The 21,070-nt window shown below is 50.1% G+C and overlaps 1 protein-coding gene across 1 annotated transcript in view; it reads right to left on the reverse strand.

The window, feature by feature from the left end:
* Nucleotides 1-21,070, reverse strand: part of MYO5B (myosin VB) — a 373,786-nt gene that overhangs the window by 64,862 nt on the left and 287,854 nt on the right. Inside the window, exons 18-21 of the mRNA XM_058277683.2 lie at nucleotides 16,242-16,353; nucleotides 10,886-11,097; nucleotides 8,164-8,320; nucleotides 5,708-5,947 (exon numbers count right to left, since the gene is read on the reverse strand). Coding sequence (XP_058133666.1) covers nucleotides 5,708-5,947; nucleotides 8,164-8,320; nucleotides 10,886-11,097; nucleotides 16,242-16,353 — 721 coding nt within the window. The remainder of the gene's footprint in view (nucleotides 1-5,707; nucleotides 5,948-8,163; nucleotides 8,321-10,885; nucleotides 11,098-16,241; nucleotides 16,354-21,070) is intronic.

A 21,070-nucleotide genomic window follows, 5' to 3' on the forward strand; every position in this document is an offset into this window, starting at 1 on the left:
AAGCAGAAAAAGGCACCATCTCTTGGAAGATGAACTCCAGAGTTGCCCTTCTGGGTAGACAAAGCCCCAGGGGTGACGGCTTGGAGCAGACAGCGCCCTTTCCTCAGGCAGCACTTCGCCTCGGGGCAGGTGGGCAGAGCGTGGCTGGATTCCAGCCCCCTTCTTCCTGCAGCCAGGTGCCCTTGTGCAGGGAGCAGCCTGCACAGGCCCAGGGCTGTTTCCAGTCTAAGGGCTACAGACCCCAGTGGGGGAAGGAGGGGCCAGCAAACCCCTGCAGGACTGTCTGTCCCTGAAAATCAACACATTCTTCTGGGATGGATGATTCATATCCCCATTCCACAGAGGAGCAAAGGGAGGCACAGAAAGGCCAACAAGCTGAGACTTTCAACAGGCTACTTTTCAAAAGTGTATGATGCTCTTGTGAATCAGAAAATATGAAGAAACCTAACATATTTACTGAGTGCCTACTAGGTGTACTGACTCATTTATTTTAAGTCTTACTAAATTAATAGCTTTCTATCACATTTTCTCAGATAAAATATATTTAAGTACAATCTTATAAGGTCTAAGAAATTTGACCTTCATTATAAAAAACTGTAGGCTCCACTGGCCTAGTTACTCTACCTATTGAGCTTGAATAAAGTCCGGTGGCAGAGAGTAGAATCCATGGGCGACATCATTTTGACCCCTTGCAAGAATTATTAAAAAGAAAAATTTTTTTTACACAGAGAAGTTGTAGGTTTACAGAAAAATCATGTAGAAAATACAGCGTTTCCATATATCACCTTACCAATGATTAGCACTTTGCATTAGTGTGGTACCTTTGTTACAATCGATGAAAGAATATTATCGTTATATTATTAACTATAGTCCGTTGTTTACATCAGGGATTATTTTTCCCCATAAACCACCTAAATATTTACTTGATAGGACCACAAGAAACTGTCACTGTTTCTATCGCTAGAGGGTATTGCAGAGAATCATTACATCACAGATTATGAAAGCCAAAGGAAAGGAAAACCTAATCAGCACCAGGGACAGCTCCGGCCCTCCTAAACTAGCTTGCTTCTCCCTCAAGTACTCCAAGAGGAAAGTGACCTTGTTTCCTTATTTTGTTGTTTGTTTGCTTGGGAACTCAGTGCCAGATTTGTGTTTTGTCTATCACGGTATACTAGATTTTGCAATATGAATTTGGGTGCTAACCGTACCCTGGTTTATCTTTCACTTTTCTTCTTCCCTGAGCTCTGGTATTGGGGATACTTTTATAAAAGCTCTCCCAGGCGATCTGCAATACAGTACATACAGCCTAGAGTTGGGAGCCACATGTTAGCTAAATCTTGCCATCAGAATTTTTGAGCTAGGAGGTGCCTTAGAGATCTGACAATCCCTTGTGAAGAATCTCAGGTAAGAGATAAGGCCACACTGCCAAGCCAACAGTGCCAACTGTGAGTAAAACTGAGGCAGAAGCCAGGCCTCAGTCCAGCCTGGACTTTGTCCACTACCCCATGCTCTGACAAATACCCTGGGTGCCTTCACCTGTAGCAGCCCTGGCTCATGTGTACTCTCTCCTTCTGGCTTAACAACCTTATGACTCAGGAGAGCAGCTGTGCAAGTTCTCTCCACGTATTATGGGAAGAAAAGAATGCCATTCACTTTCCAAAAGGCTGGCACCCACTGCTAGACTCTAAGAAACAAGCATCTCTAAAGAGCTGGGACGCAGGCTACACAGATGTCCCTCTTATGACAGAGCACCAAGCACGTTCTCTGACACCGGGTCACACACTTCACTGGGAAAGCCGAGCCAAAACCAGTCTAAGAGCCTTCCCCTGGACTGAGGAATTCCCTTTGTACATCCCAAGAACCTGCCCAGGGGCACAGATCCTACAATTTGGTCTGAGGTAGCAGAATGCTCTGGAACCGACTACCAAGTTTCAATCCTAGTCATGCCTCTCTGTGCTTCAGTGGCCTCATCTTTAAAATAGGAGTATTAATACTCATCTCAGAGTTGTGAGGAGGATTAAATGAGCGAGTATATGTGGAAGGCACACAGAACAGCGGCTGGCCCATAGGCAGGATGGGAAGGGGTGTGAGAAAGTGCTTCTGAGCACCCTCTGCACGAAAGGTACCCCCGCCCAGAGTGGGCAACACCTGCCACAACTCACAGATGTTTGCCAAGCAGGAAGCTTAAGGCAAAAAGTTGTTTCTAAGAACCAGCTTCTCTTGTCAATTGATGTTCGAGCATGTGCACTGTAAAATACCAGATTTCCTTTTTAACCTGTCAAGTCAACTTCAGATATCAGCAATGCCAATGCAGGGCCTCTCTGGCTGGAGTCTCAGGGCTGAGGAGGCTGCACCAGCATGCAGGGCTCCTGACGGGCAGCAGTGGGGCAATGCCGGCTTTTTCCTCTATCACGCTTTCCTGGGATGGTTAATTGGCAAGATGTGACTCTGTGGACATCTTTATTGGCCAAACAGCTACAGCCCCAGAAAAGGCGGTGGTGGCGGTGATAAAAAGAAAAGCCTTTAGGGAAGCGGGGCTTGGCCCAGTGGTTAGGGCGTCCGTCTACCACATGGGAGGTCCACAGTTCAAACCCCGGGCCTCCTTGACCTGTGTGGAGCTGGCCCATGCACAGTGCTGATGCGCACAAGGAGTGCTGTGCCACGCAGGGTGCCCCCTGCATGGGGGAGCCCCCTGTGCAAGGAGTGTGTCCATAGGGAGAGCTGCCCAGTATGAAAGTGCAGCCTGCCCAGTAATGGCACTGCCCACATGGAGAGCTGACACAACAAGATGACGCAACAAAAAGAAACACAGATTCCCGTGCCACTGACAACAACAGAAGCGGATAAAGAACATGTAGCAAAATAGACACAGAGAACAGACAAACTGGGGCGGGGGGAGAAGGGGAGAGAAATAAATAAATAAATCACTCTTAAAAAAAAAAAAAAAAAAGTCTTCAGACACTTTGTGTTTGTGGTTTTCAAATGGCCAGTCCCACAGACCAGAACTTTCCCCCTCCACTCCTCTGTCCCTCTGGTGGCTGTGCCTTCCTCCCTGACCCGGCACACCCCTGTGGGCAGGAGCCAGGGGTCCTCCCACTGTGCCTGGGCTTTCTGCTTTGCTTCTCCATTAGAGCCAAGCCAAAGAAGACACCCTGTGGACTCACACAAGAACCTAACTACCCAGTGAATCGGTCTCTTCTCTGAGAGCCCTGTCTTTTCCAAGAGCAGGGAAACATGTATATCCCACTGATACCTGTGCACCTTTATCAGACACCTGGTTTAAGTGTATTATCTTCTTTTTTTTTTTTTTTTTTTTTAAAGATTTTATTTTTATTTAATTTCCCCCCCTCCCCTGGTTGTCTGTTCTTGGTGTCTATTTGCTGCGTCTTGTTTCTTTTGTCCGCTTCTGTTGTCGTCAGCGGCACGGGAAGTATGGGTGGCGCCATTCCTGGGCAGGCTGCTCTTTCTTTTCACGCTGGGCGGCTTTCCTCACGGGCGCACTCCTTGCGCATGGGGCTCCCCCCACGCGGGGGACACCCTTGCGTGGCACGGCACTCCTTGCGCGCATCAGCGCTGCACATGGCCAGCTCCACACGGGTCAAGGAGGCCCGGGGTTTGAACCGCGGACCTCCCATATGGTAGACGGACGCCCTAACCACTGGGCCAAAGTCCGTTTCCCAAGTGTATTATCTTCTTGCCCTACTGGGGTCATGAGGAGCTTAAAAAGTCTGGCAGAGAATAGATACAATAAAACCAAGCAGACTACAAGGCAGTGCCTGATGGTCCCAACTCATCTATCTTCACAACCCCAAACCATCACACACTTTTTCTGCTTCCTGACCCTCTGTCCTTTCCTTTTCCAAGAGGCACCTGAAACCCCCAAGGACACGGCAGAAGCCTGAGCCCATGGCGATCTCAATACTCCTGCCTGAGCAGAGGAACAGTGAGCCAGCTCTCAGCTCAGCAAACCCAACTTAGCAGCCCTGGCACCCAAGAAATGACAGACTTTTGTAATGTTTAGGGGCTAAAAGACTGGCATCACCCTCACTATGGCTGTGGGATCAGACAGACCTGGGTTGGAATCCTGGTTCTAGCACTTTCTAATTCTGTGGCCTTACAAGGTACTTGATATTCTTGGTGCACAATTTTCTCATCTGTAAAATGGTCTGGAGGATCCATAGGAAAGCTACATAAAACACATCACAGGCCTGGCACATGGTGGGTACCCAGAAAATTACTAGAGTCTCCTCTGCTGTTGTCCGGGGCAGGGGTGGGGAGGGGGATAAGATGGAACCTTATAATACAGAGGAAAGGGGGTGTCAGTCACTGAGCCTAACAAAGCACCTGGAACAAGCAGGCATCGAACAATGGTCTTCTGCAGGGGGAGGAGGGAAGGAGCCTGGCTGCCTGGGCCACCAAGAAATAGGTGCTGGGTGGGTGCTCAAGCCGGCCTGGTCCTTCCGACCTGAAGGAGGGAGTCGAGCATCCTGTGCTTGTCTTGAACTCCTCGCAGTACCCTGCACAGCACCCCACGCCCCGCAGGGACTCAAGCAGGGAGCTGCTACTCATTGATGGCTGGCACAGGTAGGGGGCCAGAGCAGAGAAACGGAGGAAAAAGCGTCAGCGTGGTAAGGGGGCGACTACCACCCCAAGCTTCTGGCCGCACGCCTGAGGCCCTCCACCCGGGTTACAGCATGCACTCTCCACACAGCCCTCCAGGGCAGGTGTTCTCAGCCCCAACTTCAGGACGAGAAAACAGGCTCAGAGCAGCCAAGTCTGTCACTTAATTTCTAAGCAGCAGAACTGAACTTGAACGGAGTTCTCTCTGAATCCAAAGCAAGCGCTCTTTCCACCACGCAACAGAGAGGCAGAAGAGCAGAGCGGCGAAGGGCACAGGCTCTGGCGGCAGATGGCCGGGGCTCAGGTCTTGGCCCACCCCTGTTACCCGTGTCACTTTAGGAAGTCACATTCTCTCTCGGTTTCCTCATCTGTGAGAGGAGGAGGAGGACCTCTACCTTATGGGGCGATTGTGAGGATTCAACGAGTTAATATGAAGAAAGCACCGCGACAGCGCCTGACCCGGCGAACCCTCCACTGGCGCTAGCTCTTGCTGTTGCTACATCCTGCTGCCTCTGCCAGGGCAGGTAAGCACGGCTTTTGGTCTGTGTATTTGTCTTCTAGTGCTACCATAACAACTCACCACAAAGGCAGGGGCTGAACACGACACAAACCTGTTACCTTAGAGTACTGGAGGTCAGAAATCTACAAAGGGTCGGCGGGGCTGGGCTCCTTCGGGAGGCGCTCGGAGAGAACCCGTGCCGTTGCCTTTTCCAGCTCCTAAAGGACGCCTCCTCTGCTCGTGCCCCCCCACTCCAACCTGCCAGCCCACATCTTTCTCTGCCTCTGATCTCACGTAAGGATCTTTGTTATTAGGTACACTGGGCCCGTCACGTTCTCGAGGTTGCTCTTGCCATGTGAGATAACATAGCCACAAGCCTGGGGCTTAGAAGTGGATGGAGCTGGGGGCCGTCATCCTGCCCCCCACAGTCAGTCACTGCTTTTGCCAAGTGGGATGATACCCTGAAGACATCCATGCCTGCCTGGGTCTCGGGCACGGGCAGCTCCCAGAGGAAGCCATGGGCCTCTCTCGCACGTCCCTGGGGTCCCCCCCATCCCCCGCCACCCAGTGGGGGATTTGGAAGCTGACCTGGTCGTCAATCTTCCGCTGCAGCTGGACCACCTTGTTTTCCATGCCCACGTTGAGGCGCTTCAGGTGCTCTGCTGAGCGGGCCTCGATCTTGAGGGCCTTCAGCTCCTGCTTGGCCTTGAGCCTCCGGAAGGCGCACTGGATGACGATGGCTGCGTCCCGCTGCAGCCGGAAGTGCCGGCGTGCCATCCAGGCCCGCAGGTGCTTCTGGATGATGGTGGCCTTGTGCTCCATGAGGACCTGGGGGCGGACAAGCACACGGCTTCCTGGGTTTGCGGGGCGCGGTGGGGAGCAAGGGAAGCTTACACGGCTGCCTAGAGGTGAGTGTCATGGGCGGCTCAGTTTTAGGAGATAAAAGGAGCACATTCCCCACTCAGATTTAAAGCTTTGATGCTTGCTTTATGAAAAAATTTTAGGTAGGTTCTGCAGCCTGTCTACCCACAGAGAATCAGCTGTCATCAAACTCTTATTTTTAGTTTATTTTTAAAATTTTCATTAGGAAACCATAATCTAAAAACCCCACAGCTGGAGGGGCCTAATGATTACCCAGTTGCTATCTCCACACACAATAGACTAGGACCCCGCCCTGTTGACAGTAAGGAGAAAAGTTCCAGAAAAGGGTCCACAATGGGTTAAGGGGAGAGCCCACACCTGGCTTTTATTATAATTCACTGTTTTTAACACCAAGTAGCTGGCCTCCAACTTAAAACCACTCCGGAAATTAAAGCATCATCAGTGTTCTCACACTAATATCCTGCAGAATAAATGTTTGTGGAACAAACAAATAAGCAAATACGCTGAGAGATCACTATGCCCAGCATCACAGCTGCGACAGAGCTGGTACGCAAACCTCGTGCCTGCTTTCTGCATGTGCTGTACCGTGCTGCCTGCTGCCCAGACGTCACCTGCCCTTCCACGGGGACATTACACAGATGTCACCGTTCCCAAGAACATTCACAGAACACTATCCCACCGGCTTGGGCTTTTCCACATTGTATCAGGGTATGCTACACCTGCTGCCCGACGTGCGACTGTCTTTCAGTTGAGTGCTTCTCTTTCATCGTTTGGAAAATACTTTATATGATCATAGAAAAGACAGATGTTTATTTTCAGAAAAAAAAGTTTTAGACATTTCCTTCCAATCTATCTTTCATCTTAGCCCTGAGCTCCAGTGGTGCGTACGGTTTGGTGGAACAGCCACGTCCCGATTTAGGGGCTCCCGGCCAAGTGTAGAGCAAGGATGCTGGCCTCAGCTGGCCTCAGTCCCAGCTCCTGAGAGGTAAATGCTAAGCCCGGGCATTTCCTCAGTGACAGGAGCCTCTGCTACGCCCGGTGCTCCCCCACCTGTCAGCTCATGCTAATGAGATGATTCAGGGAGGGGCAGCCACACCAGAAGGAACAGCCCTGTGATTTGGGGGTGTTGGGGGTGGGGGCTGAGCAGGTCCATCCACCCGGCCTCTGAGGGTGGTAGAGGAGACTGAGGTCAACCTTGTGGGTGCTGATGCAGTCCATCATACCCCCACACTGAAACCCCAGAACAAAACAAAAGCCCCTGGAGTGCTCACTTGCACTCTCTCTCTCTCTCTCTCTCTCTCTCTCTCTCTCACATACACAAAGCCCGTGAGCTCCCCTGGTTGGCAATTCACCTTAGTGTACCAGGGAGGGGGATGCAGCCTGACTCCATGTGCTCAGGACATGGAAGGGTCACATGTGGGGAAAACTCAGACCTTGCTCCATGTACCTCTTCGCCTGGCTCATTCTGATTTGTGTCCTTTGCTATACTATAAATGTAACTATTAGTTGAGTGCTTTCTTGAGTTCTGTGAATCATTCCAGCAAATTACTGCACCTGGGATGGTAGTAGGAACCCCCAGATCTGTAGTCATTGGTCAGCAGTAAGGGTGGCCCTGAGAATCCCCAAGCTGGAGGCTGGTACCTGCGTGAGGGTGGTCGTGCGGGGACTGTGCTCTGAACCTGTGGGATCTGGCCGAAGCCCATGTAGTGTCAGAACTGCACTGCCCCAAGTAGCTGAGCTCCCCTGGAATAATGATGAGCAAATAGCCTAGGGTGACTGAGTTGGGGTCCTTTCTCCTGACTTTACCTGGCTGGGATCCAGGTTCCTAACCACTACACGAAGAGGCCAGACCAGGTGGAGTCTAACATCGCATGCAGCAGCTCTTTAGTCTGAAAGAGCCCAGCACAAGCCACCGGGCTCTGTCGTGGGCTCACCACACGCCCTCAGCTTCTCTGAGCCACCTCTTCCTACTGAGCTGAGCAAAGGGTATCACAACATGCATCCTTCCCACCACACAGTTCTTTTGGAGAGGATGCAGTAATATCCAAGACGTGATGGTACTTGGACAAAAGCACACCCCACGGAGGTTTGTGGGGATGATCCATTTGTTGCTGCCCTTTGGGGGGAGGTGGTGGAGCGCCAGAGTGCTGCTAACCACATACCTGGCGGTAAACTCTCCGCACGAACATGCCCTGAGTGAAGGCTTGGATGACAACAGTGGCCCTGCGGACCCTCTGGTAGGCCAGGCGGGCCCTCCGCATCCGGTACTGCTTCTGGAGTGTCACAGCCGCCCTGGTCCTCCGCAGATGCTCAGCCAGCCTGAAAGCAAGAGGATGGGCGGAATCAGGGAGCGAGCTCTGGCCACACTGACCACAGAACCTGGCCTCTGAGCCTTTTGTGACTGTAAGACAGACAGACACACACATACCCTGCAAGTGCTGGCCACACTGACCACAGAACCTGGCCTCTGAGCCTTTTGTGACTGTAAGACAGACAGACAGACACACACACACACACCCCGCAAGTGCTGGCCACACTGACCACAGAACCTGGCCTCTGAGCCTTTTGTGACTGTAAGACAGACATGCGCACGTACACACACACACACACACACACACCCCACCCCACCCCCCACCCCCCACCCCCCGCGAGCTCTGGCCACACTGACCACAGAACCTGGCCTCTGAGGCTTTTGTGACTGTAAGACAGACAGACAGATACGCGCGCACGCACACACACACACACCCGCGAGCTCTGGCCACACTGACCACAGAACCTGGTCTCTGAGGCTTTTGTGACTGTAAGACAGACAGACAGATACGCGCGCACGCACACACACACACACACACCCTGCGAGCTCTGGCCACACTGACCACAGAACCTGGCCTCTGAGGCTTTTGTGACTGTAAGACAGATAGACAGACACACGCACGCACACACACACACACACACCCGCGAGCTCTGGCCACACTGACCACAGAACCTGGCCTCTGAGGCTTTTGTGACTGTAAGACAGACAGACAGACACGCGCACGCACACACACACACACACCCTGCGAGCTCTGGCCACACTGACCACAGAACCTGGCCTCTGAGCCTTTTGTGACTGTAAGACAGAAGACAGACACACACACAAATCCCCGCCCCCCTCCTGAGGTTCTACCTGGAGAACCCCGGGCCAAGCAAACCCTCGTCACCCTCACCCACCAGCACTTGGAGCTCGGAACAGCAGCAACAGCTTCTCCTTGTTGCCTGAAACGTCTTTTCATGGGCTTAAAACTCAATGCGTGACCCCCCTGTGATCCCTGCCCAAGCCCTCCCACCTTCATGCCTCTCACTGCAACCTGGTTCTCAAAGCCATCAACACACGTGTCTCTCTGTGCCTCTGTGCCTAGCCAGGTTTGGAGATGTCAGGGCTGCCATCGTCCTTCTATCCCCTATGCCTACCGTAGGGCCTGGCGTCCAGGTGCTGAGCAGGTATGGCTGACGGAATGAAACCCCCTGCCTCGGGCCCACACCACTCCGTTCCTGTTTCCTCATCACCCCAGCCCTTTCTGCCTGGGATGCACTGAATGTGGACATCCTCTGTCCTCTGCTTCATTTCTGTATCTTTCACCCCCAAATGAGACAGAAAATTAGTTTTCCCTTTCTTTACCCTTCCTCAGGGCCTTGTTGGGTGCCTGGCTCATCACAAGTGCCCAGGTAAAAATGGAATGCTAAGAACTAGAAGGGACTCTAGAATGATCTAGTGCAGCCCCAGAGAAGGAGTGGCCCGTCCAGCTGATTACTACATGGCCTGCTTGCTAAAGGCACCCGCTTCCCTACTTTAGGTACTTTGTTTTTATGTGGATTCTGCATACCCACTAGGACATAAAGAACATAAAGACCCTGCAGGGAGAAGGCAGACACACTGCTTTCTACCCTCACCCTCATGGCGCCTAGGGCAGAGCCCTGTACTGTGGGACACTCAATGAGGATTTGACTAGTTGGCACAGGAGGTCAATAACTCCTTAGTGGTGATAACTACTGACAATCTTCTCATTTCTCTAGCTACTGTCCTACAGCTGGGGTCTCAACAGTTAGCAGGTAACTAATGACACTCAACATCTCTGACGTGAGCCAAGCAGGAACAATCTTTTAATTTTTATACAAAGGATGCCTGCTCTGGGATTGTAACTCCCCTGTTTTTTATATTCAAGCAGAGATGCCTGAGCAGCCACCTGTGAAACTTTGGCTCCCAAGTGCAAGACTTTATGGCAATCACTGTCACTTCCCCAAGGGAATTCCTGTTCAGAAAGGTCCCTGATCCTGAACCAGGTCTCAGTCCAAAACCTGCCAGGTAAAGGCCTGTGGCTGGAGCCTTCTTGGAGGCTGGGTCCTCCTGCCCTGACTCAGGGGAGGCAGCTCATCCTGCTGGAGCACTTCATCCACCCAATGCTGTCAGTGAGGAAGGCAAAGTTCAAAATAAGACACGGGGGTTTCTTCTGCCTGGGGCTGGGCTGGGCACCATGCAGAAGAAAGGGAGGCCCTACGATCTTTCCTCTAATTCCCCACATCCCAAGGTTTTAAATTGGTGGCATCAGTAGTGAGGCTGAGTGTGAGTCAACTGTGTAAGCAAAGCTTACTTTCTCTTTTTCTAAAAGAAGAGTTTTTACTTTGGGGGTTTAGGCACAGGGAAAAAGCTGAGGCAAAACCAGCCAGCCCTAGGTTAGTGGTGAAACGGGGGCAGACTGGGGGAACCAGGACACCTGGGACCTATACCTACCCCTGACAAGGTGACAAGGGCATTTAGGGATGGGCCCAGCTGCTGCGAGAAAGCCAGAATGCAGACAGGGATTTAACGGAAACTGCTCTAATTACAGACGACGAGAGGCCAAGGCTCACCTGCGGGCCAGGTGTCCTCGGCAGTATCTCTGCAGAGTTAGGGTGGCCTTCTTCAGCCTGCGGTATTTCACCTTCTGCAGCCAGCCCCGCACGGTTTTCTGGATCATGATGGTGGCTGCCCGGAACTTGTCGGCCCGCAGCTTCTCCAGGTATGCCACCTGGCCGGCCCGGAAGAAGATCTTGGTGCGGCCAAACTGGAACTTATCGGGATCCTTGATGAGGCAGGAAGGGGGCTGGTCTGTCATCAGTGGAGCAGTGAGGTAGTGTGTCCCCCCAGACCCACCCCCAGCTCATCCAATGCACAACACTCTTGCCAAATTTCACAAGGCCACTCCTCTTCAGAAACACACTCGCTCAACAGTCATTTAACAGATGGGGGCCCTGCTGCTGGACAGGCACTGGATTCAGCAGCCAACGAGACGCCTGCCCTCAAGGAACCGACATGGTAAGGGCCGACAGACAAGCCAACAAAAAACAATATTACGTAGATAATATTCTGAAGAAAAGAGAACTGGGCGCTAAAGGTGGGATGGGCTGTCACACAGATGCTCAAGACAGGCATCTGTGGCAGTGCTGTCTGAGCAAAGACCCGAACGAAGCAAAGGCAGCCTCAGAAGTCTGGAGGAAGAGGCTCCAGGCAGGGTGCAGAGCAGCTGCCGACGCCCGGCAGGGGCAACAAGCTGGGTGTGTGTGAGGAGAAAGAGAGGCCAGGAGGGCTACGAGGGGAGAAGAGGAGCCCGGCACCAAGAGCCTTGCGGGCTGAGCGTGGAACTGCAATGGGGGAGGCAGTGGTGAACAAGGGAATGACGTGATCTGGTTTATTTATTTATTTTTTAAAGATTTATTTATTTATTTAATCCCCGCCCCCCCCCCCCCCCCCCCCCGGTTGTCTGTTCTCTGTGTCTATTTGCTGCGTCGTTTCTTTGTCCGCTTCTGTTGTCAGCGGCACGGGAAGTGTGGGTGGTGCCATTCCTGGGAGGCTGCACCTTCCTTCACACTGGGCGGCTCTCCTTATGGGGCGCAATCCTTGCGCGTGGGGCTCCCCTACTCAGGGGACACCCTGCGTGGCACGGCACTCCTTGCACGCATCAGAACTGTGCATGGGCCAGCTCCACACGGGTCAAGGAGGCCCGGGGTTTGAACCGTGGACCTCCCATGTGGTAGACGGACGCCCTAACCAGTGGGCCAAGTCCGTTTCCCAATCTGGTTTATATTTAACAAAAGATTATCCTCAAATGGCCATACAGTTGTGTGCGTAATTTCAGATTATAAATAATCCCCCAAATACATTTTATTTGGCTTGAGACTATAGTAGGAGAATGTTTTGGAGGCACAGTTCCTTTCTTAATTCCATCTGTTTAGGTTAAAATTAGTTGCCCTTCCCTGAGCTCACCCTTGGGAGTGAACAATGACCACCCAGGAGGGTGTACCTGGGCAAGCCTGGGATAGAACACTGGGGTGCTAACATGTGGGTAGCTGAGAGCTCTCTGTAAATAAACTTTAATCTAATTTTGCTCACTGGGACAAACCACAATAAGAAAGGAAGTCTTGAGTCAAGGTCTCAGGAAAACATATACACACAGACTATGTTTCACGTTGGTAAGTAGCTCTAGAATATTCTTCCTGGAGTGAGCCCCACATGGGTAACAGGGGAGCAGGAGCCCCAATCCACACACCACATGGGGGGGGGGCTACGCCTCTGTGGCTGAGCTGGGGACCCAGCTTCTAGCTAGAGTGTCATCAAGTCTCCTCCTCGTTCTTGTTTCGCGAACGTGCTGCCCGTTCCTCATTCGTGCCTCTGCTCAAGAGGCAGGTACTCAGTAGGCCCTCAGCATGTGCTGAAAGGAACAGGGGGTGGACTGGGTTCCGGGGAGCTGGGAGGCAGCGGAGACCCTGCCTTTACCCTGCCCTGCCCTGCCCTGATGGTCAGGGAACAAACCTGGTGGCTTCAGTAGAGCCTGGGTCAAAAGGGTGCCAGAGTGCACACAGCAAGGGGGTGATCTGCTCTTCAAAGCCACCTATTTTACAAACAAGGATCTCTCTGAAGGCCCCACCTACCGAAGCAGGACCCTGCAGGCCTGATTCCTGCCTTCTCCTGAGCCCACGTTTCTGAACAGTGCCTCTCCTACTCCAGGTCTGCTTCTAACCCCTAGAACAGCACTGGCTCTCCTACTCACTTGTCCATCAGAGGTCATCTCTGATAACCTTTCAGCAAGAGTCACCAACTCAGGAAGCTGAAAGGAATCTTACCAAGGCATTTTAAGCCACTCCTTTGATTTTATAGATGATAAAACCAAAACCCAGAATGGTGAGGTGACTCCATCAAAGCCACCTTGAAAATATCAAGGACTAGAACCCAAGAGCCAAGGCTCGAAACTCACAGGCCAGAGGCCTCTTCCTATGCCACACCACGGCTCCTTTCGTCACCCTGTCTCTTGTCCCACTTCTCACCTTCTCTTCCTCCTTATGCTCCGCGGGCTTCCAGCAGATGCCCCTAGCACAGTCTAGCTGTGCTGACCCACACGGTGTCTTATCATCACGCTAGCTGATGAGCCGCCCTGGAGGGCAGGGCCCACGCGTTAGGCTCCTTTATAACCTCACACTGACCACTCCAGGTTAGAGCATGTAGAAGGAACTCCATATACAAGTGGAGTTAAAGTACAAACACATTTAGGGTACGGATGAAGGGACATTCCTTAAATCCTCGCAGGAGGAGAGTCCACAAGAATCCGTGTAGCTCCCCAATCCAGTCACAATGGTTTATTAACCCTCACTAATGGCCGAATGACGCGTCCCTCAGCATCATTATTTGTTTCCCAATAAATGTGGCCATAAAGGGCCTGCTGCCTGGCCTATCCCTCACCTTTCCTAGTGCTTCTCTTCTAATCATTCCGTTCTAAAATGCACACAGCCCTTTCAGGATAACACACGGCTCTGCTGAGTAGCAACTTCTCACCACGAAGTCCCAGGTCACTTTGCAAGAGCAGATACAGCCCAAGAACAAGGGAAGGAGGAGAGAAAATACAAGGTCTACAGGGTCGTTCCGAAGCACATACTCCCTATTTAGTCTCCAGGAAGGATGACATCAACCAGATGAGGTCAGTGGGCATTGTGGTTTAGAGGGTGGGGGTATGTGCATGGGTTCGCCTGGGCAAACTTGGACAATCTACATCAATCTTCTGCCTCAATTTCTCCATCTGTCAAGTGGAGATGATGGTTGTATCTACCTCACAAGGTGACTGAGGAGGAGATGAGACAAGGTGTTTCTAAGAAACACTTAGAAAAGTGCCCGACTCCTACTGGGTACTATATGACAGTCACCTGTGCAACCACCTGCACAATCTCAAAGTTCCTAAGACAACCAGAAATTGTGCTAGGAACACAACAATAGGATCCTTGCCATTAGGCATTCATAGTCTGGTGGAATGACAAATGATCCCTCAATTACAATGCAACACACAATAATGGCAGAGCACAGCTGAGTACTACCCACCCACAGAAGATGGAGTAACTCCACCTGGAGGCCAGAACAGGCTTCACAGAAATCATTGTAGCACTTTAGGAGGAGGAGAACCTGGCCAGGCAGGTAAAGGAGGGTATACAAATTCTGGGCAGAGAAAACAGCAGATAGTCCTAAGATTTTCCTTTAGGCAATTCTTCTGCTCATTCATTCCACAAATGTTTAATGGGTACATTCCACGAGGTAGGCTCAGTGCTCAGAAATGGGGGGAGGGGTCAGTGCAGAAACATGGTCCTCTGCAACCTCACCAGGGAGGAAGCCAGTCAGGACACACAGAGGCGGAGCCACGGCAGCACGCAGCAGGGTCTAAGAGCCGCACAGGGGCTAGAGGCACGTGCTAAAGCGGGAAGCCGGAGGGCAGAGGCGGCATTCAAGCTCGCACTGAGAAGCAGGTAGGCTCCTCGTCAGCAGAGAGAGGAGGCAGCCCTGGCAGGCCAAGTCCAGAGGCCTGAGCGCATCAAGGAGGCGCCCTGGGCAGTGGCACTTGGTCTGGAGCAGGGTCCTACTGTGTGGGAGGCAAAGGTTCTGTTGGTAACCTCGGAGAAACCCAGGGGAGAAGAAAAAATGAACTTATGACTTTTGCGAAGGAGGAGGCCCCCTAGAACAGTGGGCTACCTGCAAGCTTTGACTGTACCCTAAAAGGCCAGCTCCTCTGCCAGCAAGGAGAAAGAGCCCTGCTTCCCCATGCTAACAGGAATCAGGTGACCTTGAATAGATTTTCTCACCTGTGAAATGTTAAAATGTAGACACTGATAGATACAGCACATCAAAAACCTCAACTAGCCAGAGTTCAACCAATAGCTACCCCCAATTAACCAGACTGCCAACCTCTACTCTCTACATGAGAGAGAAGCGGCAAGGAAAGCCAATACCGGGACTCCAAAAAGGCAACCTCAAAACTATATATATAGGGAGGTATACGGGAATCCCCTGTATTTTCTATATAACATTTATGTAATCTAAAGCTTCTTTAAAAATAAAAAAATGAAAAACTACATATACATTTACATTCTACACTGTGCATAGCTACAAATTTGAGTAGTTAAAATGATGCTCAACTGACTGTGTCACAATTAGGAAAAACACCTCAAATCCTGATCATTTCTCAATTAACTATTCCATGTGAATAGATTTTCCAAGAAAATAATACTTGAAAAATTAAAATTTACCTAATTCTATCATTTTCCTAAAGGGAAGATTTTAAAAATATAATTTAACCTTTTGTTGATAGCATTAAATATTATATTCTGCTGTAATCCCTGAATACTCTGGAAACTATTGAAACTTTCAAAGATTTGTCCCTCACAGAAACTCCCCAATGGCTCCGCTTTTACAGTCCTCTGGTCGCAACTGTCAAGTATCACTTCAGGTTGTTTCGATGAGAACACGAATTCAATTGCCTTATTTAAACCAATTACCTGGGCTAAGGCCTGAGGATGGCTATTCAATGAGTGAAGATACAACACAGGCATCTGCTTTCCCCTCTGCCCACTTCCAAGTCTGAGCAGGGGCCTCAGATCAGAGCCCCCACCAGCAGGTGGCAGGTGTGCTGAGCTAAGGACCCCCCAGCCCCCTCTGTAAAGCCAGAGATCCCGGCCAGCTGCCTTAGGCAGGAGCACCTCACCAGGAGCCCCAGGGGGCCGTGCAAGTAATTGCATTTTCTGTTTAAAGTACTGACAGGCCAGGGGGCTTTTCTTGCAGTCACCAGGTAGGAAAACAGAATAGGAGGATGAAAGACATTGGGTCAAACGCCTATGGTTGCCCTCCCCACCGGCCCCGTTCTTGAGGCATTCTAGTTAGGCCTTTCCGGGAGCCCAGGGCTGCCCAGCAGCTCACCTTGATGAGGTTCTCCAGGACAGACTTGCAGATGGCCTTTTTGTCCGTGTTGGCCAGCTCTCTCTTTTTGACGAGCACCCGGTACCGGTTGAAGAAGTCATGGTAGGCCCACCTGCAGGGAAGCAGAGACACCTCAGGAGGCACATCCCACCTCTTGGCTCCAGGCAGGTCCATGGGGCCAACACTTCTGCCACAGTCGCTCCCAGAGCCTCTCTCAAAGGCCCCTGAGGAATTTCAGTGTGTGGTTGATCTGCAGAGTTGTGGCTGGAGGGCGGAGGAAAAGGCTGTTTCTGGAGGCCCCTCTTGGAGGAGGAAGCTCAGGCCGGATTTTCTGCTGCAAACCCCATGAGCTCAAAAAGGAGGGCAACTTAACCGGAAGAGACCTTTGCTTTCAAATACTGGCTTTCTTACCACACACATTTTTTAATTCAGAGAAGTATGCCTTAGGAAATAAAAAGTAGCCTCGTCCCTCTCTCTCCAGAGATGACACGTTCACCTTTCAGTACAGTTTACAAGCTACCAAACGTTTTTCTTCCCAAAGGAGATTTTGCTTCCCCCCCCTCCCCCCCCGGTCCATGGAGGAAAATGTATACCTACTGTAAAGAAATAGTCAGGAAATTCACATAAAGAGATTAAGGAACACTGCACTTATTCTACCACCCCTATAAGTAAGTGCTGTTAGGCATATTTTAGAAGGGAAGTTTTAAGAGGGCCCTAAGTTTATCTGTTGGCCTCTGAAGACATCTCTACCTTCACGAATGTAGCTCTTTCTATAAGCTATCTGCTATTGTCTAGACAGTGTCTGCGCCCTCTTTTTAAAGCTGCCTCAATTCAAGCACGCATGTTCTCCCCCCACTGAACACTCAATTCTTATTTAGCTCAGTTTTTAGAGACGGCTCACAACTTCATGTAATTGTATTTTGGGGTTTAGCACAACCCCTTCTTTGACTTGGGATTTTCTAAGTAAATTCCTTGGAAGGTAAATTCAGCCCAGCCCCGTGTAACCTGTGTCTTCAATGGAGGTGCCCACCTCAGGGCCTCTCCTCTGGTGACCAGCCCCAACTTGCGCCTTCAGAAGGCATCAAGGGAGGCTATGCACACCTGGGTTCAGGTGTGCAGGCTATCGGCATCGCTCATCTGGAAAAGTACTGAGGTGCCGGCTGGAGATCATGTGTCTGCCATGTCCCAGCACGTGAGGCCTTGTTGAGGGACTGTCCATTGACTCAGATAAAATAATTTGTTCTAAGCTATCAGTGGAGAGGGACAGATGGGATCCCTTTGCCTGGAGCAAGTTCTCCTTTCAGGGGGGTCCTTTTGAGATTTTATCCAAAGGAACAAGTGTTGTGGGCGGTTCAGATACCAATGGTGGACAGATGGGACGCACTGTCCTTGGAAAGGGCGTTCCTGCGGAGATCCTCTCCTTGTGCCCACAACCCTAATACAGTGTGGTCCTTAGGGCTCTGGGGGGCCTTGCCCCCAGTCACTCCTCTCAGCTCCTGGGATGAGAAGGAAAAGGGAGACTGAGCTCCTTGCCATCTGCCTCCCTGTCACTCCTTCATAAACACTCAAATTGGTTTAGTGAAAGATTAACATAGCTATGGGTGTCGGGAGGGGATGGGTAGAAGTGAGAATAAAGCAGTTCCCCCCCTTATTTTCTTTATGCAGGAGAGGTGGTGGAGACTCTCCCTTACCTTTTTTTCCTTTTCTATACATAACAGCTTTACTGAGATATAATTCATGTACCATAAAATTCACCTTTTTTAAAGTGTACGATTCAATGGTTTTTAGCATAGTCACAGAATTGTGCAACCATCACCAATATCTAAATCCAGAACATTTCCACCACCCTAAAAAGAAGTCCTACACCTATCAGCAATCTCCATTTCTTCCTCCTCCCAGCCCCTGACAATCTACTCCTATACTTTGTCTCCATGCGCCCTACCTTTTAATCAGTTCTACCTGCCACAAATGTGCAATGACAGCTTCTGTTACTCTGCTCAGGACTCCCAGGTCTTTACACACTCCAGATCCACGGCGCTTCTCTTCAGGACGAAGGGCAGAGGGTCCCGCAGGGCTCCTCTCACCCTCCGCCCTTCTCTAACTACTCACTGAGCAGACACCCTCCTCAGCTGCCCCATTACGGAGTGACTGGGAACCAAACCCCCTGAATTACAGACTATCAGTAACAGGAGGCTTAGAAAACAGACATTTAAGGTTATTCGCCCAGCAAAATGCTGTTTTAATGATTTCAATCATATACAATAGATGTCGAGAAAACCCAATAATGGAGGACTGGGGAATAGAGTGCTAGAGTTGATAAGTCCCAAATCAAATGGACATTTTGTTTTTAATATATGCAAATGCTCCCCAGGTTGTTTCTTACCCAGCCCCTGAGGTCTGAATATAAACAGTTCTCTCGTGATACTTCCACGTAGGTAAAATGAGTTCAGACAGGAATCAAATGGAATAATGCACATAAAATGGCTTCAAGAAGTCTTAAGTCTCCTCATTTCCCATTCCTACTCATCACTCTTCACCGACCCTCCAGGCAGGCACAGCCTTTTCCCTGAAAGCGACTCGCCTTTTCTGTGTGACTTTCTGAGGATACCTTCCACAGGATGCATTATGGTTATCTGAATATTCACTTCTCCTACTTCTATGAGTTTGCAATTTCCTTATGGAAATAATTAAAGCAGCATTTAGCTGGGCTAAAAACTTCAAATGCATGCAATTTGAAGACCTCTTTCTGCTGAGTGACCCATAACTCAGGGAGGTTAGAAGCCCAAGGCCAGTATGAGAGAGCAGGGAGATGAGCCCAGAATGAACACGGGGCCCAGAGCATGAGGGCCTGGCTCAGACAGCCCCACGTGCACCTGCCTCATCTGGAAAGTGGAGGTAGCACCCGCACGCCCCCTACGTCACAGTGCTTTAGCAGCCAGTGAGTTCAGGCACATGGACCCGTCGTGAAAGCTACAAAGCTTCCCAAGGATCTAAGGAACTCTCCTCCCTTCCTGCCCAAAGCCCTCTCCCCTTTTCTCCCAGATGCTTCCTCAGACACACTTGACCCAAGGCAAGGGTGTGCTGGGAAACTAATGGGAAAGAAAGAGATGCTGGGTTCCAGATGAAGGCAGACCCTCTGTGAGAAGAACATCATCATTTTGCAACAGCGAGGGAAGGAGAGGAGAAGTTGGAGAAGAGATAAGGACTTTTTCGAATACTCAAAAGGGTAGGAGTATGGTTTGGTGGCTCCACCCCTTGCCAGCTATGGGGCCATGATCTGACTGCTTACCTTTCCTGGGCCTTTGTTGCCTGACCACCTGTCTGGTCCACCTCAAGCGATAATGTGATTTTTTCAACAAATGGTACAGGGTTAAGTGGAAAGCCACATGCAAAATAGGAAGTCATAGCCCCACTTCTCACCATAAATTAAGCCAAAATGCATCCAAGTTCTAAATGTAAGAGGGAAAATTATAAAACTCTTAGACAAAAACACTAGGGCAAATCTCTGTGACCTGGGATTATGCAAAGGTTTCTTAGATATGACATCAAAATAACACAAGCAACCAAAGAAAAAATAAACTGAACTTCTTCAAAATTACAACTCTTTTGCTTCAAAAGATATTATCAAGAAAGTGAAAAAGGAAGAAAATATTTACAAGTCATATATCTGATAGGGATCTAGTATCCAGAATATATAAAGAACTCCTACAACTCAGCAATAAAAAAGACAAATAGCACAATTTAAAAATGGGCAAAGGATTCCCTGTTGCTCAAATGTGGCCTCTCTCATAGTCAAACTCAGCACATAAACTCACCTTTCTCCCCCCAACCTCCTGGTGTGGGACATGTCCCAGGGATAAGCCTCCCTGGCACTGAGGGATTATTACCAAGCACCAACTAGTGATGCATTTGGAAAAAGACCTTGACCAAAAGGGGGAAATATTAAATACAAGTGAGTTTTCTATGGCTAAGAGATTTCAAAGTGAGTTGGGATATCATTCCAGAGGTTACGCTCAAGCACATCTCAGGAGGACCTCACTGCTGCAGTAAACAGTGCCTCAAGCAGAGGGGCTCCTGAGGACTCTAGAGGCATCTAGACATTACAGGCAGGGCAGACAACCCCAGGAATATGGCATCCGGTCAGTGAGCCTTACCTTGGACTATTTGATAACCTATACCCCCAATGTATCAAGTTAGACTCATTTATAGTTTTCCTACACATGGTTCTTACGCCCCTTTCATTTGAACCTATAATTAGCACTATACCTGTTAAATATGTGTCCCAAAGACGTAAATCTTCCAGCTGTTGGTATGCCAGTTGAGCCCTGAAATCTAGCAGAGTTGCAGCCACCTACTCTCTAGTTCATCAGACTTGTCCAGGACCACTAACAAAAGGATGATGGACAATGCTCATCCCAAGAAACAGAGAGTAGCTATAAATGCTCTCCTGCAAGGCAGGTCCCACATGGGATCTAAGCCCCTTCTCAACCAGAAGAATAGACATCGCCATCCCAATCAAAATCCTTAAGACTGAGGAACAAATAAGCTTAAGGGGAATGTAACTATGGACTAAAGAAGTCTTATTATTCTAGTAATAGAAGAACTTGTAACACTGATATAAAGGCAGTTCTGAGGTTATAAAGAGGTTCTGAGGGGAAGGAAAAGGGAAGAATAGGTATAACATGGGGCATTTTTGGGACATGGGAATTATTCTGCATGATATTTCAGTGACAGATAGAGGCAACTATACATTTTGTCAAAACCTATAAAATTGTATGGTGCAAAGTGTAAACCATAATGTAAACTACAGACCGTGGTTAGTAGCAATG

Source organism: Dasypus novemcinctus, chromosome 16 (genome assembly GCF_030445035.2).
Source record: "Dasypus novemcinctus isolate mDasNov1 chromosome 16, mDasNov1.1.hap2, whole genome shotgun sequence".
Taxonomy (NCBI): Eukaryota; Metazoa; Chordata; class Mammalia; order Cingulata; family Dasypodidae; genus Dasypus; species Dasypus novemcinctus.